This window comes from Buteo buteo, chromosome 21 (genome assembly GCF_964188355.1).
Source record: "Buteo buteo chromosome 21, bButBut1.hap1.1, whole genome shotgun sequence".
Classification (NCBI taxonomy): domain Eukaryota; kingdom Metazoa; phylum Chordata; class Aves; order Accipitriformes; family Accipitridae; genus Buteo; species Buteo buteo.
This window is the reverse complement of record NC_134191.1, coordinates 19,628,293-19,650,033: the sequence shown is the minus strand read 5'-3', so window position 1 is coordinate 19,650,033 and position 21,741 is coordinate 19,628,293. Positions and strand designations below refer to the sequence as shown.

General features: G+C 56.4%; 1 protein-coding gene across 1 annotated transcript in view; it reads left to right on the top strand.

Annotated features, from left to right (window-relative positions):
* CACNA2D2 (calcium voltage-gated channel auxiliary subunit alpha2delta 2) overlaps nucleotides 1-21,741 on the top strand; it is a 226,972-nt gene that overhangs the window by 165,961 nt on the left and 39,270 nt on the right. The window contains exon 4 of the mRNA XM_075052711.1: nucleotides 15,485-15,544. Coding sequence (XP_074908812.1) covers nucleotides 15,485-15,544 — 60 coding nt within the window. The remainder of the gene's footprint in view (nucleotides 1-15,484; nucleotides 15,545-21,741) is intronic.

Below are 21,741 nucleotides of genomic sequence, written 5' to 3'. Positions count from 1 at the left end.
AGAAGGAGCAAGCCAGAGCTGCTGGAGCAGCAGGGAACCCAGTGCTGGCTCCGGTGAAGCAGAGCAGGGTTTCACCACTGGCAAGAAATTCAGGCCAGCAGAGAGGGAAGGGACAGGACCTACCCAAACTATAACCAGGTGTGTTGGCTTTGAGGGGGCTGCAGAGCCTGCGAGGAAGAGCATAAAACCAACTCTTCCCACAGGTTAGTCCTTGCGCAGAACCAGATCTAGGAATTTCACTGCTGTGCTCTGGGAGCGGGCATGCAGCTTTCTGTCTTACTTCCCTTCCCAACAGATAGCATCTTCCCAGATAGATTAATTCTTGCATCTCCCAGTGTCATGCAGGCGAGAGGCAGCCTCAGATGATGGCGAAAAGGAGCCCGGGATGTGCCAAACGCCGGTGAGTGGGACCGGCATGTCTGAACATGGTGCTGAGCAGCCGACTGAGAGCAAGCAGCGTGCAGGGGATGTTTCAGCCAGAACATGGCACGCTCTGGTGGGATCACCAAGACGACGGCAGGGGAACTGGGCTGGGTTTTATACTCCTTCCTCCCAAAGCCTTCCAAAAAATGTGCATTTGTGATGTAGGCTGTATCCAGGGTTTATCCTTCAGCTCTTCCAGCTCTGCTGCCGTGGTGTTCCCAGTACTGTCCCAGCCAGGCACCCTGTGCTGGGGTGGTGGCATTTGCTGCCTTGCTTTAGCTCTCGCCCATTCAGAGCTAGGCAGGGGACTGGGATGAGGCTTCCCTGCTGCCTGTGGTGCTCTGGCAGCGCCCTGCCACAGCTTTCTTTCCAGGACCAGGGAAGTGCTGGGTGCTGCTCAGCACCGTCATTACTGCCCCTCTTTTTGCTGGTCTCACAGATGCACCAAGCTGTTACGTCTGGCCACCTTTCTCTGAATTTCGTGCTGGGCTTTCAAAATTAGAAGTGAAAAGATATTACTGCTTGGTGGGTGTGAGAGCAGGCAGGGCAGCGGGCTGCAGAGCTGCCATGGCCGCAGTGTGGCATCCTGCGTGCGAGCTGGTACTATACAGACCAGGGGTGAAAAGGCTTTGCTGCCACCCCGCTGCCGGGGGACAGGCACTGCTCGGGCAGGACGAAACCTCAAAATAAAAAAAACAAACCTGCAAAGCCTTGCTGACGGTGGTGGAGCCGCCCTTACCCAAAAGGCAGGGGTGAGATGCCCTCTGGGGAGCTGGTGAGAACAGAGAGGATGCTCCCACGGATGCTGATGGGAGCTGGGGGAAATCCTTGTCCACTTGTGCTTGGCTGACCCATTGCAAAATTCTTTAGGGCCTTCCAGAAGCAGAATTGGAGGGAGATGCTGTGTGGTGGTGGCCCAGGGTTGAGGTTTTTCCCTTTTTCCCTGTTTAAGCGCTGAGGATTGATCCGCAGTGTCCCCAGCACGGGGCTGGTGCCTTGAACTGTGCAGTGAAGCTGCCAGCCCTTTCCACAACTTTCGTCCCCAGTCTCCACCAGCGCCAGCGTGACAATAACTCCCTGGCTGAATGGCAGGTATTATGTTCTGGCACACTAATGTTCCCGTTAATAAGCTCCTCGCCATTCACCGTGTATTTTACTTGATTCATCCCGATGGCAGTGCTATATAATGGACTATATACTGTAATTGTCCCCCATTGTCACCACTTAATAACTTAGTATGATGTTATCACAGTAATTTGTATATTTTTTTGCAAACTTTGATGAATTATATTTTGTTCTTAGTGAATAAAAAAAAATCAGGGAATGGTAAAAGAAGGCAGAAGTTAGACAGAAGTCTGCTCTAATTGCAGAGTGGGCTTAATAATACAAATGTCTGTAGCTGGCCTCCGGGCTGCTTTTGTTTCTGAGCCTTTGGGAACAGGCCACTAGGCCAGCTGGGAAGGAGCTGCTATTAAATAGCATTTATTTTTTAAAACATCTTGATCAGCAGGAATTGGCTCTGTGCTTGGGCAATTTATTTTGCTTTGCTTGTTCCTGACGAGCCCAACCTCAAACACAGCGGGTGGGATTCATGTTCGTGTCCATGGGCAGGGGCAAGGGGTGATGTCCATGGGGTGGGTGCAAGAGCCAGGAGAATGGCCATCGTGGTAAGCAAGAGAGTGCGGATGTTGGTCACTGTGCTGTGCATGGCTCGGGCATCGCAACAGCCTCAACATCTACTTAGACATTTGGGGAGGAATTTGGGCCCAAGGTTGAGCAGCAGCAGGTAGAAAAGCTATGCTGGAGCCTGGACAAGCATCTTCTCCATGTTTGAGCTCACTGGCTGCCTCTTTGGTTAGATGTGCGACATCCCACCAGATATTGGTGTCTCTCGAGCGTTTGACAGCATCTCCGAGTGCTTATGGTTCCTGACCCCATGTCTGGCAGGGGAAGGAAAAGTCCAAAAGAGATCAAACCCCAAATGCAATGAAAATCAAGGCAGGGAGATGGATGCCTGGGCTGGAGCGCCCCGGGTGGAAGGCAGGGGAGGGCTCCTCAGCATCCACGAGGCGGCAGGTAGGGACCTAAATGAGTTTTTCTCTGTAACACATGTCCTGACCTTTTTTAAAAAATGAAATCTATTTTATTAATTTTTTCTTTTTATCAAATCCATCCGTGAAACATTAAAGATATGACTGTGGAAAAGGTCAAGAAACGTGTAGTTGCTGAAATCTTGTTCCAGTTGATAGCTTTTCCCTTAGGGGAGCTCTTCCGCGCCTTGTCCTCCCCCACCTTGGTCTTTAAAACAAAAAATGTCAAGTCGTCTTGAGTTTTGGGTTTAACAGTAACGCCAAAGCGTGCTCCTGGAGTGGGATGGAGGGAAGGGCAGTGCGGGCTCCCCAGCAGTGAAGCTGCCCTTGGGGAGCTGCAGGGTCAGGCCAGTGTTGCCGTAGGGAAAACCTGAGGTGGAAAGGATTTCTCCTGACAAACGCAGACCCCAGGGGAGGGCTGCAGGGTCTCCAGCTGTGCCGGAGCCGTGCGCCCCAGGGGAGGGAGAGGCTCCTCAGGGGGCTGGTCTGCAGTGAGGGCACGTCTCAGACGAAATGAATAAAGATGAAGCCCAAGAAATGGGTGTAGTGGTGAGCGAATGTGCTTTGAGTCCCTCTTCTTGGCTTCAGTGGCTCTTTATCTGCCGTGAGAATGGAAGGCAATCACGCTTGCCAAAGGAGAGGGAGGGCAGCTGAGTTCTCATTACAGGGGGCTTTATTAGCACCAACGCTTTCTGGGGACCATGTCTGCCGGGCAGGAGCTACATGTCCGGATTTGCGGTGGGAAGCAAGAGCACTCTCCTTACAAAAGGACCAAGAGAAGGAAGGAAAGAAATGAAAAGACAATAATGGAGTCAGAACTGAGTCTGTATTGAAGCTCACTGGGAAAATTAAATTAAAAGAACATCTGTGGAAGCCAGGAAATGGAGAGACACAGGGTGAAGTCGAGTGAATGCATCTCCTGCTAGGGATTGGGCTGGGTGTTGGATGCAGGGGTGGGCATCAGACCCCCTTGCATCCATGGTGGTTGTTTGCTGCTGTTTGGTTCCTTCTTTTATTGTAACACCAAGGAAGGTGGGTCAGGAGTTGGGCTTGCTGTGCTGTAAAAATGCAGAGTCAAACAACACTGAAATTTTAGGCTCCAGACAAGAAATAATAGGTGAACAGAGGGCAAAACCAAAGCAACAGCAATCCCGCTCCATCAGCACAGCAGCAGACCAGCAGCCTGGATTTGGCTTGTCGTCCATAAGCATCAACACAGGGGTAGGGGTTGAAGGGAAGTGCTGCTTGAGGATTTGGGGCTTTCAACAAGGAGGCAAAGGAGTGGGAAAGCACATTGGGACATCTTGCCAAAGAGCAACGAAGCCTGAAGAGCTTGAGCTTCGAGCTTTACTGAAGAGCAAGAGGCTGAAGGGCCAAGAGAGGGTGAGCGAGCATCTTGATCTCAAAAAGGGGTGCATGGTCCTTTTGCAAACCAGGACACTGGGGTGAAAAGTCTGAATGATCCCATCGGCCCAAAGGGCCGCTCAGCTGATCCTCCTGCGTCGCTTGGGAGAGGGGAATAACTGCCCTGGCAAAACAAGACCAGGATGGAGAAATGGCCTGAGATTTGTGTGTTATGTCCCTGGGCAGTTTATTGGTTTTCCCCATTTGCTGGGTATGAGTGTTCCTGGTGCGGTGGCAATGCCAGCATCGCCGGTGCTTGGGGGCTAAGTCAAACTCCAGAAGCCTTTTCTTACATTTCTATCATGTAAATTAATAATAACGGACTTTCAAAATGAAGCATATAATGTGCTTGATAGATTATCAGGTCATCTTTACGTCCAATTGTTGTGAAACCGCAGTGATGGGTAAGTGCCGAGAGGCTGCCCAGCCCCTTCCAAGGCTCTGCCTCGCGTCCTGCTGCTCCATCCACTCCTGTTTGCAGCATCCAAAGCCACGGGTCCTCCTTGGGAGACTTTGCTCATGGTAGTTTCCTCTCAGGTCTTCAAGGGCACCATTCACCCCTCTGATAGTGCATTTTCTATGCTCAGTCTCATCTCCTCCTTCTTGTTTGCCATTCTCCCTCTGCTGTGGCACAACCCCTCCTGCTCCCAGGGCAGGGCTGCGCGCGGTGCTGGCCACGGGTGCTGGGAAAGCCCTGGACCCTGCTGAGTGCTCCACCTGGGTGCTGTCAGTGTTGTCCCCATGGCAGAAAGGGTGGAGGTGGATGTCCCAAAGGGATGGAAATGGGTCCTGGCAGCTGGGAGGCTACTCCTTGCCCCGTGGAAATGCCGAGGGTAGATGGAGGAGCGTTGGGGTCACTGTGAGCTGTCGCATTGGGAAGAACTATTTGGTGATCTGCTGAGCTTGCTCGCTTCCACCTCCCGACACTTCTCCCCGGTGCCTGGAGCTGCTGGGGCTTGACTGCCAGTTCTGTGAAAGTTTGAGCAAAGCTGGTTCCAACTACGGTGCTTTTTCTTAGAGCAAAACACCACTAAAAAGTCTTTAACAAGATTTTTTGCATTGCAGTTGCTTTTCTTTGGTGTTTTAAACTGGCAATTTAAACTGCTCTGGTCACATTTATATTGCGGTGGCAGTGGGGGCCCGAGTTACTGATCAGCGTGCCCGACCCCTTTCAGGCTGTGGGAGCGTTTGCTGGTGGCACTGGGGGACTCGAGGAAGATGCCACGCGTGTCTCTGGAGGGTTTCAAGCTGGGAAGTTTTGTGGGCTCCTCTTGGGGCTGGCGGGGGGCATGGGGTGGTGACATTTTGGTGCATTCTGGGGGATTTCTGTGTGCTGAAAATCTGCCTTACCATAAAAACTTAATAACAGAGGAGCTCTCGCTGCGCCGTGATGTGCCATATGGAAATCCCCACGCGGCAGCAGATAATAAACGAGGTGCTTTTTAAAGCTCGCACATCACAGCGCAGCAAGAGGTGATGCCTTAAAATAAATCGATTGTAAGTGGTTTCCAGTGCAAACTTTGTAATAGCTTCCGCTTGAATAAAAGGCAAAGAGCTAAAGGGGAGGATTTCAAAGGCACAAAAGGCCACATCCCCATGGAGCGGGGAGCCAGGGGACCGCTAGGATGCCGGCATGATGGCCGGCTGTGCTTTGGGTTCCTAGGGATGCCCTCCTGCATCTCACGGGAGCTTCATTCAGTGTTTTTGGTACCAAGTGGAGCGCCGGCAGGGGAGGGAGAGCCACTCCCTGAACTTCTTGCCATCTTAACATGGGACTTCTTTCTCCAAAATAAGGAGTAATAAGGATAAGGAAGGATTCTATCTTTTTTCTTTGGAGTCTCTGGCTGCTAAGCCCTGGCTAGGCAAATTCCTCCTTCTCCTGCCCAAGTGGCAAGCTGTATCACTTCCTTTTTTTTTTTCATTATTTTTTAAAAAAAACTGTTCCCCCAAGCTCTAAGTAAAATTGATTTTTAAGTGAAACTATCTCTTATAATTGCCACTGAAATGCCTTTTGGTTATTGTAATGGATTTTGAACTGTGACAGGTCCTGCTTCATGATCGTAACTGGAGCTCTGCAGATTATCTGAGTGTGGTTAGGGAGCGCTGTTGGATTGAACGATTGGAGTTTGTATGAGGAGGAGGTGGGGCTGGAGCAGCGGGCCGAGATGCCAACTAACATGTTTGCTGACCCTCCTGACACCACAGAAGCTGAAGCTGCCCTGGGACCTCGTGCCTTAAGGCGCCGTCTCCCGAAAGCCTTGGTGGGAGCCATGTCCCTCCAGTCTGCCCACCCCACCGCTCGCCCGTCGTGGGAGCCACAGTGCGCTGCCGGTACAGGGGGAAAAGGAGAGAGAATAAGCCCCGGGGCAGCACCATCTCCTCCTCTGCAGCTTGGTGAATCTCCCGCTGTCACATTTCCCCAGCCCTGACCTTCTAGCAAACGCATCTTGACCTGAATTATTTCTGGTCGTCTGAAACCTGATTGTGCAGCAAGCGAGCTCGTCACCCAGCAGATGAGAACCAGAGGAGAGAGTCCCCAAGCCCTTCCAGTTGTGGCAGAGCTCTGACGGACCCGCTGCGCTGTGCCGGGATGCCGTGTTTGTGCCCAGTAGCCCGCCTGCCCCGTCCCCACCATGCCGGTGCCACGGAGCACACAGCAGGTCCCTGGCATTAGCTGTCCCCAAAGCAGCCGACGACGAGAGCCGTGGGTAGCGGCGCTTGCCAGGCTTTTAGCTTTGGTGAGGGCAGCTGGCAGCCCTCCCGGTAGCAGTGGTGCTGCATTACTGGGGTGCTCAGACTGGGATGGGCAGCCTTGAAGTTGGGCAGCCCTGACACTGCTGGGACTCATCGGTCCCACCTGCAGCCGACAAACAGTACCGGAGCCGTGTTTGTCGGGTGGTTTGTATCCACCACCCCTCTGGGATGCTGCTGACATGCCCCAGTGCTTCAGCACCTCCTGGGAGCCAGCTATCAATATTCCAGCTTCATCCCGAGAGAGACTTTCTTCCTTGCTAGCCAGGGTTCCGTTTAGGTGATTTAAGACCAGTTAAGCCATAACTGGTCTCACTACTATGGAAGTGGGAGGAACTTCCATCAGGAACAGACTGGGCTTTCTCTGCCGGGCTCATCTCGTGAGCTGATGCTCCAGAAGAGAGCGAGAGGTATGAAATGAGCACGATTTAAAGCTGCTAGGCTTGGATTTATCGCCTGGGACAGCCTTTGAAAAGCTGTTTACATCCTTAGTTTTCTTCTCACCATCAAATACTGCCTAAAAGGTGAAAGGGATGGCTGATGTGCAGTCCTGAGTCCTCTTCCTCTTGATGATGCTAATGAAATGAAAGTAAGGGTCCCGATGGCAGCTTGCTGCAGCAACTGTATTGCCTGCTAGCCCCAGGGGTGAGTTTGGATCAAGCTGGGACAGAGGAGGTTGCTCCTGTGGCTGAGGGACAGCAAGTGCCGGCTGTCAGAGCGCTGGCCCGGCTGAGCATGTCCTCCGTTATCACCTCTCCTATCTCAGAGGCTTGCAGTGTTTGCCCTAGCTTGGACTTGCTGGGGAATGTCCTCTAGTTTCTCACCTCTGCCTTTTTCAAGCTGCATGGCAGAATGTAGCTGTTTGGAGCACCGTTCCCACCCCACGCTGCTGGCCAGGGGCAAAGCAGGGCAACATGGAGAGCAGCTGAAGCCTCCTGCTCGGCTCTTCCGCTGGCTGACTATTGGGATCTCGAAGCAGAGGTCCCTGTTTTCTTCTCCATCAAGCGTAGAAGATGCAGAAGGGTACTGTGACTGCAAATACCATGGCAAAGGGGACAGAGGAAAGTGCTTTTTCTCAGGTCCTGAATAGAGCAGGCAAGTGTGGCTGGTTTGGTTTCCCAAGGGACCACCTGCATCCCGAAGCTGGGCAAAAAGCACCTTCCAGCAGGGCTTAATCATGATGGCATTTAGCAGTACGGTTTAAAGGCATATCTAGTGCAGGAGCAGGGTTTGTTGCCGTACCTCCAGGGTGAAAGGCAGGAGGATGCGGGAAGCAGCGATGCCGGTGTGGCCCAACAGTCCTGCTGGCTCTGCGCAGGGCGAGGGGACAGTGAGAGAGGCCAAGCCTGCCTGCGCCTGCTTATACCTGGTCCCATTTGTCCATCCTGCATCCCGTGCCTCTGTCTCACTGCTGGTGGAGGTGGGGACAGATCCTGCACCCTGGTGTTTGCCCTTCCGCCCCCAGGAGGGATGAGGCAGTGGTTATTTGGCATTGGATCGGTGAAAACAGGAGCCGAGGAGGGTCTGAGCAGCTCAGCTGAGGTTTTGCTATTGCTGGTCCCCAGGGGCAGGTGTCCCCGTGGGGGCAGAGGGCACAGTGCACAGCCCCCCCGCCCTCCTCCTCCCCTCCTGGGGAGCAGTCAGGGCGACGGGGAGCAGGGACAGAGCTGCTCTCTACTTGTGATTTTGGAAAGCAAAGGTCAGCCCTCGTGGAGGGCAGAAACACCAGGAGAGGGGTAACAGAGAGGGACTTTTCTCCGAGGGGAGGAGAACTGAAGAGAACGTCAGGCAAGGCTCATGCCATAGGATGCCTGGTTAGCTGCATTGTCCTTTTGCCCTTGGTGCTTTTCCGTCTGCAAGAAGTTAAGCTCTTCCGGAGGCCTGAGCGATATTTTGGGGTAGGAGAAATGCCCCAGAACGCGAGTCTCCCTTTCCACCCCACCCTGCCCCTGCAAACACATGGGTACCTCTCTGCTTGGGATGTTTCACTCCTCCCCTCCCTGTGCTTGTTAGGACTGGTGATGGTGTTTCTTAGTGGTAAAAATTGTGGCTCTGGAGGAGAAGGAGCAGGGACAGATGCTGGCAGGGGAACAAGAGCCACGCACTGCTGGCCTGCAGAGCTATGAGTTACTGAAATGGTCAGTAAGATGATGAAAGCTGTGGCTGTGGGGCTTGTCCCAGGCTCCCAGGGCCAGGTACTGGCCGTGCCACTGCCCCGCATGGCTTCTGCAGTGGCTCTGGCTCTGGGTTTGCTCCAGGTTTGTGGCTGTAACCCTCGCTGCTGGCGGGGCTGGCTCTGCAGAGGGGTCACCCCGCTCACCGCCCTGCCAGTCCTCAGCAGCGGCTGGTACGACACCAGGGTCTGGAAGCCCTTGGAGGATTTACCACCCCCTCTTTACTATTCACTGGGGCTTTATTTGCCCTCCCACAGGCAGGAGAGCCTTAGCAGCCAGTGCCGACTCCAGCTCCATCCTCCCTCGGGCACGGGCTGGAGCCAGGCATGAGAGGAGGAGAGACGGGCTCCGGCCATCCCTTTCCCTCCGCGTGGCCGAGGGAGTTATTGACAAACATGTTATTGACAAACAAGTTAGTGCTCCGAAAGAAAAATGCTGCAGCATGTTTGAAGCTGCCTCCTTGATCAATACTCAGCCGTGGCTGAGCCTGCTGCCGACTGGATTTCAGATGACGGCTGCGGGGGTAATAAGAGCCCTGGGATCAACTGTCTCGGAGATTATTACAGGATGAGATGCTTCGCTGCTTTACAGTGTTTACTCAAGATTTATATTCCTTACGTGTATATAAGGGGGTTGTCATCTTTTGTCGCCGGTTGATCATTTTTTGATGGCGGTGTGCGCGCTGTGCCGTTAGGGTTTGCTTAGGGGGGTGCGTGCAGCAAGTTCAGTGAATGGGGAGGAGACGGACGGGCTGGGGACGAGAGGGAGAGCCAGCGTGGGGGCACCCCGGAGCTGGTGGCAGGAGGTGGGACTGTGAGAAGGTGCCCTCTGCTCTGGTGCACCCGGGCAGACCGGGATGGAGGTGTGTGAAGGACGTGGAGTGGGCTTTCGCCTTTCCAGATGCTCTGCAGTGACAGATGCAGTTTCAGGGTGCCCTGTCCAGGGAGGGGGGGCTGGTGCCATCCTCGTTCCTTCATCGTGGAGGAGGAAGAGCTGCAAAACCAGCTCCCAGGGGGTGTTCCTGCCTGGGGCTTGGGTGGCTTGACTTTGTCATGTGTGTTTGTTTTTCACCTCCTCGTCTTAACCTTTCACCTGTGTTTTCTTGCTCTGGGAGGAGAGCTGGAATGATAAGATGCCCGTGGAGCTCTCTGGCCCAGTAGCACGGGGCTGTTTTAATCTCCAGCAAAGATCTCTCCTTCCAGCTGTGTGCTCAGGTGCAGGAGGTTAATACACTTCACGCCGTTGGGGAAGGCGCTGAGATGAGGGTGATAACAGCCCTGCAGAGGGAAGTTAAATGAAGGCTTAGCAGGAGCCGCTCTGCCTTGGAGCAAATATCCCTGGGCACACGCAGCCGCTGCGTGCCGGGCCGTAGCTGGGCCCTTCCTTACCGGTTGCGGGGAAAAGCCAGGGACACTATCCCAGGCTCCCTGCGGAGCATCCCCCAGCATTGGCACAGTTGTGGGGTGCTTTATTTCTGTGGGGAGGCTTGGGACACAGGGGCGGTGTTGCTGCTGTTACGCAGGGCTGCTTGGTCTCCTTTTGCAGGGTTTTTGCTGTAATCCTGGTTTATAAATCCAACCTTGGCCTTTGGCCTCCCTGTGCCGCTCTGGTCTCTGCTCCGCTGCCTCCCAAGTTAAACCCACTGATCTGACTGAGGCGGGAACAGCCAGGGCATACTTATTGCCACGTGGGGGCTGGGAAGAGAGATTTAGCAAAGCATTGGACCAGTTTCCCTTGGAAAATCGCTGTGCGAAAGTATTGGAGCAATGCAGGAGAGCCCCGGGTGCGATGGGGGAGAAGGGGTGAGGAGGAGGAGGTGGGCAGCACCCTTGGGTGCTTGCTACATCGGGGACAGTCCCCCAGCGCGCTGGCCCCTCAAGCAGCGGGGATGCTGATAGCAGGGACGGTCCCCTCCGCCGAGAGGGGAGGCTGCGGTCCCTGCCTGCGCCAGCTCCGATGCTCAGCGCGTTTCCCACCACCTCGCTCCCAGCAGCTTCTGGGCATCAGACGAGCTGCCCCCCAAAAGGTGCCGCCGTGGACGAGCACGTGTGGGTGAGCCATGTTCCAGGTGGGTGAGCTTTCGTGGGTGATTGGGGCTGAGGAGCGAGGTCCTGGAGCAAAGTGGGGGAAAACCAGCAGCCGTGTCTTTGGAGGTGCCATCCTCTAGGCAGACAGAAGGTCACCCACCTCGTCCCCCCTCTCCTTTCCCGCGTGGCTTTCAGGAGGGAGGGCATGCACCCGGCTCTGCCACCTTCACCGCCGCCTGCCCGTCCCGAGTCCGTGCCCTCCCCGAGGCTCCTTAATCCCCGGTGAGCCAGTGGGCTGAGCAGGGAGCTCGTGATGGATCTGCCCGGGTGAGCAGCAAGGCGGAGAGGAGCACCATGCGGAATACGAAAGATTCCCTTGCGCCGAGGCATGATAAAGCCCGCGCAGCACCTTCCCCCTCGCAGACCCCGCCATCGGGATTTCCAGACACCAGTCCCTTGTAAATCTCCTGCTGGCCTTTTATGACCTGCAGAGTCATTTCAATTCAGTGTTTTCAACCTCTAAATCTCCTGTCCTTAGCCCTCAGTGACTTCTGGGGAAAAAAATGCAGTCCTTAAATTGCCACGGCCAGGACAGTCCCTGCACCACAGCCTGCTGGAAATTTGCAGGTATTTCACACCCGTGCTTTATTTTTGCTAATTCCTCTGATTTTTCTTGCTGTTGGAACCACACAATTGACAGCCTGAGGTCTGAAGCCCCCAGGAGGTTTTGGTGGCTGCTGTGTACGCGCACGGGACCCCTGCCCGGCTCCCCAGTGCGCTGCCTGCATCCCGGGCATCTCGCAGTCTCTGCACGCAGCGCACCTTAAGATGGACTGATTGATCTGTAACACTTGAAAAATAATGGTTTAATCATTATTAAGGATTAGAAATAATCCTTGAGCTGTATTGATCATGGTAACATTATTCATGATGAACTCATTTGGCATTAATGGGGACATCCTGCAGCAGTGTGTGGCTCCAGGCAGACCCATCACCTTCCCCATGGAGATGTGGCCGGGGGGGGGGGGTGGTGTTGGAGCAGCAGCACCTTCCTGGCCCTAACACACAACTCCAGGTCCTGCTTGTGAGCAAAGCTGTCCCAGATAGTCCTCTTGGGGACTCTGTCCTTGTTGCCACGGTTTTGGAGGGTCCCGAAGCCAGCGCTCACCCATCCCTTTCATGCCAGCAGCCCATCTCTGGGCAGGGGCTGGCTGGGGCTCCCCTCTAGCACCAGCCAGGGATGGCACAGGACGGGACTGCTCCCATGGGAGCCCCCCGACGTGGCATCGCTCCAGCCGTGTCCCCCCGCAGGGATGGAGGCGGGCAGAGGATCCCCTGTTGCAGAGGAGGGAGGGATGGCTGGCTGCCCGCTTGGTACCTCTCTCCTCCCAGCCCCCGTCTTGGTCACGGGACTGGAATGTCTTTAGCGAGGAAAATACTGCAGAAGCAACAGCTGGGAGGCTCTGGGGGCACTTCTCCAGGGGTGGGTGTCTGACAGCGGCCGGGAGCTGGCACGGCACCCTGCTGTGGCTGTGCCATCCTGCTGCGGGCTCCCCCATCCCTGCAACATGCTATTTATCAAACAAGAACATCTGGATTTATTTTTTTAAAAAACAAAGTTGTGTCCGGATCGACTTTGACGAATTGACATTTTCCAGAGGAAAAATATCTTCTGTCGAAGTGTCGTTCCTGGGTGTAGCCGTCCCTTACTGCACCATTTGCAACCCTCCAGGCACTTTGCACAAGGCGATGAATAGTTAAAGATGTCCATAAATCTTACCCTGGCCCATAATAAACAAACACGCTCTTATCAAGTATAGAAAAATGCATATTTCATCACCGCTGCCTTAAACACAACTTGGAATAAATGCTCGCCTTTAATCAGCCATCTCGATATATAACCAGAGCACAAAAGCTTCGGGGGATGAGGTGCAGAATTGGGCCACAGCTTTTCTAGGTGGCTCTGGGGAAGCAGGGCTGTGCCTGGGCAGGTGAGCCCCTGCAAAACTGCCCTGAAAATTAACATTACTTGGCTTTTCTGTGCAGCTATGCCTTGTCTCCCATTCTCTTCTCTCCACCACCAGAGCCAGAGGTATTTTGCTTCAATGCCTAGCTGGTAGCTGATCTTCCCCCTCGGATGCTGGCCATTGAAAGCAAGCACTTTGATTTGGAAATCAAGATTAAAAAAAGAAAAAAGATTAAACAGGAAAGTTTCCACCAGTGTGTGCTGAGATTATGCAGTGATGGATACGTGTTTTCCCGCATCTGATAAGAACAAGCGATGTTCTCTGGCTGGGAAGGGCCAGATCTGTGATGTCTTTCACTGCTCATCACCTTACTTTTGAGTACCTGTGCTTTGCCACGCTGCCAGTAATACAGCACCCGCCATCGTGGCCCTGCTCCCGCAGCGCTGCCGGGGCTGGGTGCTGCCGGGGCTGGGTGCTGCTGCTCTCCTGCAGGCAGCGGAGGCACGTGGAGGAGACACCACGAAGCCTCGGGACTTTCTTTCCCCCGAGCATCCTCTTAGAAGGACTGAGGCATTTTGCATCCCTGTGTGCTGATGGGAGCACCGAAGGAACTGGTGACAGCAGGGACGGCGGCTGCTGATCTCTGGAGATCGTTGTCTCGTGTGTGCGTGCTCTCCTAGCCAGGCGTTCTCTAGGCCCTGGGGAAATAAATTCCCAGGAGTGTAGCTGGACTTCACAGCCACCCCAGTGGGCTCCCACTGGCATGCCGGACCCCCACTGAGCAAAGGAGTGCTGTTTCTTTCTGGGATTTGTGGTTCACAATGTGAAAGTCGGGTGTGCTGTAGTGCTGGGAATCTTTTGTGCATCTCTGCAGTGCTGCCCAGGCAGGGATTTGGGGTGGTTGCTTGGCTCAGCATGTCACCCCGCAGTCAGCGCTCCTTCCTCCTCCTCCCAGCCGATTCGGGGGGCTGGAGGCAGCCGGGGCTCCCCTCCCTCCCCGTGCTCTGGCTGCCGGCATCACTTGCGCGGAGCAGAGCGTGTCCCGCTCTGCTGAGAGGTGCAGGGAAACGCGGAGCAGGCGACGCAGCAGCACCGGCCGTAAGGCACATCTTTGCTTGATGCGTCTCCCACTAACTCACTAGGGAGCCTTCCTGGGCTGCAACAGCCTCACAAGCCTCGTGGCCAATTAACCCCGTACAGATTAGCCACCCAGCCCCAGGAGCTGAGCCCTCCGCGGCGTGTATTTCCCGGGAGCCTTGTAAAGCTGACGGCTGGTGGGGAGCGGGCTGTGCCGGGTGCTGCGAGGCTGCGGGGATAAATCCTGCACCCCTGCGAGCAGTGAGGGTGCCCGGCACCCAGGGGTGCGGGTGGCCCTCGGCTCTGCGGGCTGGCTCAGGACACTGTGCTACCTCCAGCTGGGCTTTGGTGCTAATGGGGTCGTACAAGCCTGGCAGGCAGCTCCCCAAGCAGCTGCCTGCACCCCTGGGGGCTGGGGGCTGGTCGAGGGATGGAGGGAAAGGTCTGTGTCGCTTGTTTTGCTCTTGGTTTCATTTGGTTAGCGATGCAGAGTGGATCTTGTTGGAAAGCTTGGAGCTCTTGCCCTGTCTGTCCCCGTTGGCTCCGTTAAAGGCCAGATTGCAGCTTTTTTTCCCAGCACTGTCAGGACCCCAGGGGCTCCCTGGTCTCCAGCCCTGCCGTGCTGTACCCTCCGTGCTGGTGAGGCCTCTCACCAGCCCAGCGAGGCTGCCCCGGTGCTGAGCATCGCCCCATCCTGCTCCTGGCACGCCCCGGTTCCTCTGGCTACCCCAGGGCGGGCAGCAGCCTGCCCGTACCGCCTGCTGCCTCTGGAGCCATCAGGATGGAGATGCTTCTGTCTCCTTGGAAGCCTCATGTGCTTCAGTAGGAGAAGATTGTTCTTGCCCTGGATTTGGGTGAGACGTGGCCGGGAGCTCAGCCCCGGAGCCTCCCGCTGCAGGCAGTGATTGCAGGCAGAGCTGCCGCGTCTCGTAGCTGGTTCCTCTCCTGCTCGCCAGCTCCCTGGGAGCACTGGTGCGTTGCAGATGGGCGCAGTGCCGCTGAGCCGATGGCCCTGGGCGTGCGATGGGGTGAAGGAGAGTACGGGCACGTGGAGGGGTTCGTCTGGGTGGGCAGAGCTGCGCATCTCTGGGCCCCGGTGCTGGGGCATTTCAAGGGGGTTTTTGAAGCATTTTTGAAGGGTCTGCCCTGCCCTGCAGAGAGCTGGGGGGCAATCGGTGCAGGGACCCGGGTTCAGCCCTTGCCCTGCACCGCAAATGAGGGCCTGCCCGGCTCCAGCGGTAACACCAACACCCGCCAAGCTGCCATGGCTCAGCCCTGGTTGTGTTCAAGCGGCAGGAATTTCTCTGGAGGCACTGGCTTGCTCTGGGAAAGGCGGGAGCAAACAGAAACACCGGCTTCTCGTGCCTGGGATGTCCTTCTCCAGGCATTGCTGCCTGCGATCCCAACTCCTGCCCCCCTGCCTGCGTGGCGGAGGGGCGGCAGGGTCCGGGGGCATCCCCCAAACAGAGGGAGGGCAGGTGCTGCCACGGTCCCGGGTTGACGCGGGCAATGCCCGGCTCCTCTTGCTTTCCCCGTTTTTTCTCACTTCTCTTCTCCCGCTTGTTTTGCAGAGACTTGCCAACGCAGCGGAGAAGTTCCAGAAGGCTCACCACTGGCAGGACAACATCCGGGTAAGGCTCCGCGGAGGCACCGGCCTCAGGGATGAATCCTGGCACAGGAATGGGCTCCTTGTCCCATCCCCACTCCCATCCCTCGGCTCTTCCTCCCCTCGTCGCCCTCCCTCCCTCCCTCGCGAGTCACCGCTGGCCGTGCGGTGCTGCTCAGCACGCAGGCGGCCCCGGCACCGCCACCTGCCAGCACTAACGAGAGCAAATGAAGCGATTTTCAGCTCGTTTCCAGCCTTGCCTCGGCCTGCACACGCGTAGCGAGAAGGCAGGAGGTGAAGATTGAGCTGGTGGCTCAGCGCTGAGGGTTTGGGGGCCGGGGAGACTCTTACCCCCCCCCCCGCCATCTCCGGCAGCTGGCGGGTTTGGTGCCGAGCGGGGTCTCGCGTGGGGTGACGGCAGCGGTGGCTCGTCCGTGGCGCCTGCCAGCGGTGGTTCGTCCGTGGCGCCTGCCAGCGGTTGCGGTGGGGGCTGTTTCTGGGGGAGGGAGCAGTCTGGGTTGGGAGAGGGAAGATGTGGGTTTAATGATTGCATTTGACTTTGTAATTCTGGCAGTGATAGCGCTCAGCGGGAACCTGAAGGATTCTGTCTGGAAATGCTCTCAAATTATAACAATAATATAAAAGGAAGGAAAGATTGTTTTCCTTCCAGTGCAAACGGAGTCTACAATAAAAAATACTCTTGGGCCTCCCAGCCCCTTCCTCCGGGTTGGGCCGGATCCTGCCCAGCCCTGGGGAACCCCATGTAGTCGCCAAAGGGACAGCCTGGGGACATCCCCGCTGCCAGGCCTTGCTGGTGTGTTTTGGGGGGTATTTCTCTGTCTGCAACCATGATCTGCTCAGGGAGGAGGGGAGATGAGGACCTGGAGCCACATCCTGCTTGTGCAGACCCTCCTGCCATTGGCGATGGTCACCAGGGTTTGATGTGGAGAGGAAGAGGCAGTAGGAGCAGAAGAGAAGGCAAGGTGTCGACCTGCTTGGCTTGGCTTTCATTTGCCACGTGGCCGGCGTGAGGAGGACCCTCGTGGCTGGTTCTTGTCCCCCCAGGAGCTGTGTCCCGTAGGTACCCGGCGAGGCTGAGCTAGCAAGGGTCTTCCCATCATTAACAGAAGCAGCCTCGGTAAGGAGAGGTGAGGTGTCCCCGCTGGCCCTCCCATCCAACGGACAGTTGTCATTGACACCAGCAGTCACCGAGACCTTTCTGCATGAGAGCGCTGCCGAATTACTGTCACCTTTCCGGAAGGCCGGTGGCGGGGAGGTTGAGAGGATAACAAGGTTTGGTGCGGGCACTGTGATGCCGACACCGGTGCCTCGCCAGCACCTTGGCTGCAGGCTCAGGGCTCCCAGGGGAGGCTGCGAGTAGCACCAGGGAAGCCGCGGGCATCTCCCACAGGCTCTCATCTCCATCCCTAGTGCTGGCCTGATCTTGTGTGTCCTCCAGGATCAGGAGCCCCAGAGCAGCTCATCCCCGAGCAGCACCCAAAGCTTGGCCTTGGGTACCCCAGGGGCATCGTGGTGGCCCCATGCACCCCACGCTGGGCTGGCACCCAGGAGTGGATGCCCTGTGGCCGGGGCACGGGCAGAGCTGGAGCAAGGTCCCTGCGTTTCGCAGCGGTCTTCAGTGCTTCTGCTCATCCCCTGGGCCACAGACACGGGCAGCTGCCGCGCTGCGGGGGCTCCTGCTGAGGACCCCTCTGCAGCCCCAAGGAGCTCCCTCTCCATCCAGACCCGGCTGCCTTCCGCGGCGAGGGAGATAACAGCCGGGATACAAAACGGGCCGGGAAAGGCTGTAGCGCTGGGGAGCTCTTGGCTCATTTTGCCATTCATGGCACAAACCTTCCAGAAATCCACTTTCGTAGAAAAAATATTTTTAATAGCACTGTTTGCAACCACTTAATCAAGGTAATTAGGAGCGAGTCACCCAGAAACAATGTGCAGCGATGCGTCACCGCGGAGCTTGCCACAGCTTTATCAGGACAGCCCAGACCCGGCTGGGACACTTGATGGACTGGCCCAGCTCTGCGCACAGCACCCAGGGTGCTGGGCGTTTGTTCCCCCCAAGCAGGCAGCCCTGCCTGCATCGGCCCTGGTTCCCGGGCAGAGCAGAGGGACGGAGGGGCTGTGTAAATGGCCCTCGCTGCCGGGGTTGAACCTCCTTTTGCCACCCTTCACCCGTAAAACGGCAGGGCACGGTCAGACCCGCGTGCAGCACTGGCTCCGCCGCTGCCCCCGGCTTGTCGCTGGGGCTGGCATGGGCAGCGGGCAGGGAAGGCGGCAGCCCAGCATCCTCAGCTCCTCCTCTCCTCCCTTCCCACCCAGCAGCTTGTTCCTTCTGGCCGCAGCAACCCCCTCCTCTCCCAGCGTGTCGCGTCCTAACCTTGCGCCAGAGTCGATGACAGATTGCGGCGAGCGCGGTTATTTTTGTGTTTCCATCTGAAGGCGCGCCGGCAGATGCTGAGTGTTTGCGCTGCATTAGTGCTAATGGCAGCCCCATTAAACTTCGCTGCAGATGGGTTGCTATGGAAGTCCGGGGGAAAATGAAGCAGGAGCAGGAGCCCGAGTGGCTGGGATGCTGCTGCCAGCAATCACTCACGACCCATCTCTACAGGGAAAGTTTCTTTTTTCTCGCTTTTTTTGGGTGTTCCCAGCCATACGCTGGCCATTCTGGCCTTTTTGAAGGGGTTGAGTTCAGCTTCCCACCTCGGGGGGCTTTGCAAAGCATCTCCCTGTTCCCAAAACACCCCTCCTGCCCCCCGCCGTCCTGCCCTGTCCCTGCTCCTCATCCTCGCCCACCCTCAGGCCTCCTGTGTCTCCCAGCCGTGCCAAGCCGGGGCCGTGTCCCTGCATGTCCCCAGAGCTCCCCTGGACACCGGAGCATTTTCCTTGGCCAAAATCAGTCTTGTCCCCAAGGTCACCCATGCAGCGGCAACCCGGGCCACCCCTCACATTGTCCCTCCAGCTCGTTTCACCTCGGGGCCGGGTGGCAGCTCGGGGTGACATGGTGGGCAGGGACAAGGGGACAGCGGGGCAGGCTGCGGCGTGGGGCCGTTGTATCACCCCCGGTGATTTGGAGGGGGAAGAGGCCGTGCCCTTCCCCGCCTGCACAGCGAGGGTCTCTCGGGGATGCACGTTCACCCGCCGGCGAAGGCTGGCGGAGCCCCGGAAAAGTGAGCGCTGGGTCTGGTTGCCACGGGGCAGGCTCCCACCACGGGGCACTGCGACCGCCTGGCACTGGTATGATAAGAGACCCCAAAAAGCTCCCAGTTTTCCCAGTGAGAAGCTTCTGGCCTCCCGCCTTGCAGCCAGGGCTCTGCAGGGGGTTCACCGCGACAGGCTGGCTCCACTCTGCAGAGTGCAGAGCCACGGGGGTCTGTCCCTCGAGGGACGTCAGGGCTGTCCCCCCGTTCTGGATGTCCCCAGCCCTGTCCCCCAGCCGTGGCAGGGGTGCTGAGCCCCGCGTGCAGACCGTCCCCAGCAGCAGGTAGAGGTGCCAGGGCTGGAACCCACACTGCCATGCTGTCTACCAGGTTTCCGTCCTCTGTTTGCCACCCTGCTGAGGCTCAGGACCTGCAAAATATATCTATAAAAATGCCGGAAAGTCACGTTGAGTTTTTTGCTGCCATCCTTTGTATCCATCCTCGCTGACAAGCTGCCACGCTGCCCGTCAGGCATCCCAGCCAGCTCTGTGTTCTCCCACCTCCTCTCCACCCACGTGCTCCGCTTTCCTCCAGGATTTTCCAGTACCTTGGGTTCTTTTCCAGGCCTTCAGCCCCATCCCAGCACCGTCAGCAGGGGCTCGGGTGTCCCGCACCCCCACGGCGCACGGGAGCAGAGGCCGTGCTGACCTGGGGGACGCCGTCAAAGGCACAGGCCTGTGCCGCCAGCCGTGAAATGGGTCCCAGGGCATCGTCATCACTGCGTGTCAGTCTGCTGGGGCTGCCGGAGCTATTTGTCCCTTTAAGGGACACTCCGAAGCTGCAGAGAGCCATCCCCTCATTTATGTGTGCTTGGCAGGATTATATAAATTGCCTTTAAAAGTTGACTTCTTTATAAGCCATTTTCTGCTTCATAAAATGTTTATTACTGTTGTTTTTCTCCCAGTTCTTCTTCCTCACTGCATTTTCCATTGCTACACTGGGAAGCTCCCCTCTTGCTCCACCTGCTGCCCCCCTGCCTCCCACCTTTCAGGAGAGGAAAGGGGCGTTTGAAGGGTCAGAGCCCAGCAGGCCCTTTCTCCTTGGGAAAAAAAAATAGCTATACATTGAGCTGCAGATGTAGGAGCTGCTGGGGACAGGGTTTAACTGCTGGGCGCAGCAGGGGTGGTTCTGGGGTACGGTGGTGTGCGCGGAGGTGGCAGAGGGAGAACGGGCACCGGGCAGCCCCACGCCGCTGCCTCCATCCATAACCCCCATCTGCAAGCACGCAAGCAAATAACAAAGCCCAGATAATTTCAAGCTCCATTAGAAACAAAACTCCAGGGAAAACGGGATCACTGTTTGCCAAATGGGGAAGGACAGGAGGAATAACAGAGATGGTGCTGCCGGCCACCCAAGAAAGGCGAGGGATAAAGCAGGGGAACGTGGCGGTGCAGGTGGATGCCCCTCCGTGGCCGTACACCCCTGGATGCAGCATCCCTCCGGGCATGGGGCTCTGCCGACCGGCTGCTCCGTCCGGCACCACCGCGGTGCATCTGGCACGTGTCTGCCGTGGGAGCGGCGGCTGTGCCACGCCGCGCGTGGGCGCTGGCGGCTGTTCCTGTGGGTTTGCCACGGCAATGCAGGCAGGGCTTTGTGTTCAAAGCGGTGTTAGAAGGGTGAACGTCAGCTCCTTATCCCCGTTTCGTTTTTCTCCTTCTTTAATTACAGATCCTACTTATCGGCCGAGAACAGAAAGATCGTCGCTGTAACCTTGCACTTGCCCTTGTAGAAGGTTTACCTAAAAAGTTAGAAAATAAAATCAAATACTCTAATTTGCAGTCGTCTTGCCATTTCAAACCCAGTTTTCATTACAGCACAGAAAGTGCATTGAAGCTGTGTTTATAACCCCCTTTTAGATAACAAATCACATTTTCTTTTGGCTGGCGAGTGTGTAGAATTGATATTTTTTTTTTTCAGTTTAATGGGTTTGTGTGTTCAGGAATGATCTCCATCAACTGAGAGTCTTTATTGTGTTTGATATAATGTCAGCTTTCATTACGCTCGGAGAATTACTGTGTTAAAGCACCAACCTTGCTGTAGAGCCGTTCTGGCTGAAAAGCAGAACAAGAAAATCATTCACAAAAACCCTGTGTCAGTGCTGTTGCCTCTTAAAAGCCAAGGATGGGGCTTGAGGGGGCTCCTCTCGCCCCCCGCTCTGCGAGATGGCTGGGCCACCCACGGCGGTCCCATGGCTGCGATGGTTCGGCGCAGGGGCTGCCGGCTTCCCTCCCGGTGCTGCTGTCCCGTCCCATCCCATCCCGTCACTGGCAGGGCAGGGGGTCCCTGGCACCCACCAGCTCTGCACGGGTGCTGGCATCCCCACGGTGTCCGGGTGCAGCGGAGGAGAGAGGCAGCCGCGTCTTGTTTGAGGCAGCCTCGAAGGAGCGGGAGCGGACAGGAGATGCCGTGTAAAGAATAGCTGGTGAGGCGTGATCAGATAAAACATCCTCTCGGGGAGATGAAAAAACTGTTGACGGGTCACTTAAATATTTCCCCAGCTCTGTCAGAGAGGCAGAGGGAGGAAATTGCTTTTAAAAAAAAAAGATGCCAAGGCAGATTATGATGACTGTTTCCACCTGTCCTGGGTAATGCATACGGTCTCTGCTGCTGGATAGGATGCGAGGGGACTCGCACGGCGAGGGCTGCAGGAGGGGCATCGTCCCCACCAGACCCGTCCATCCGACAGCCTGTGGTGGCTAGGGCTAACCATGAGTATTTTCCTCTTCCCGGGGACTGGGGAAGGATTCATCATCTTGCATATGGACAAGGATAGCTCTAGCTCAGTGGAATTAAAAGGTTTGGCCCCTACCAGCCGCTGCCAGTGTTTTTCCTGATGCCCAGAGCCAGGCGTGGCTGTGATTGCAGGTAGGAATTTCTCCCAGGAATTCATCTGATCCCTTTGGGAGCCTGTTCCTGTCTGTGGCCCTCACACCACCCCGTGGCAGCTGTTGCAGAAATGCTTTCTTTGCCTTGTTACACAGACAAGACGACTGCTGTGCTTGTGACA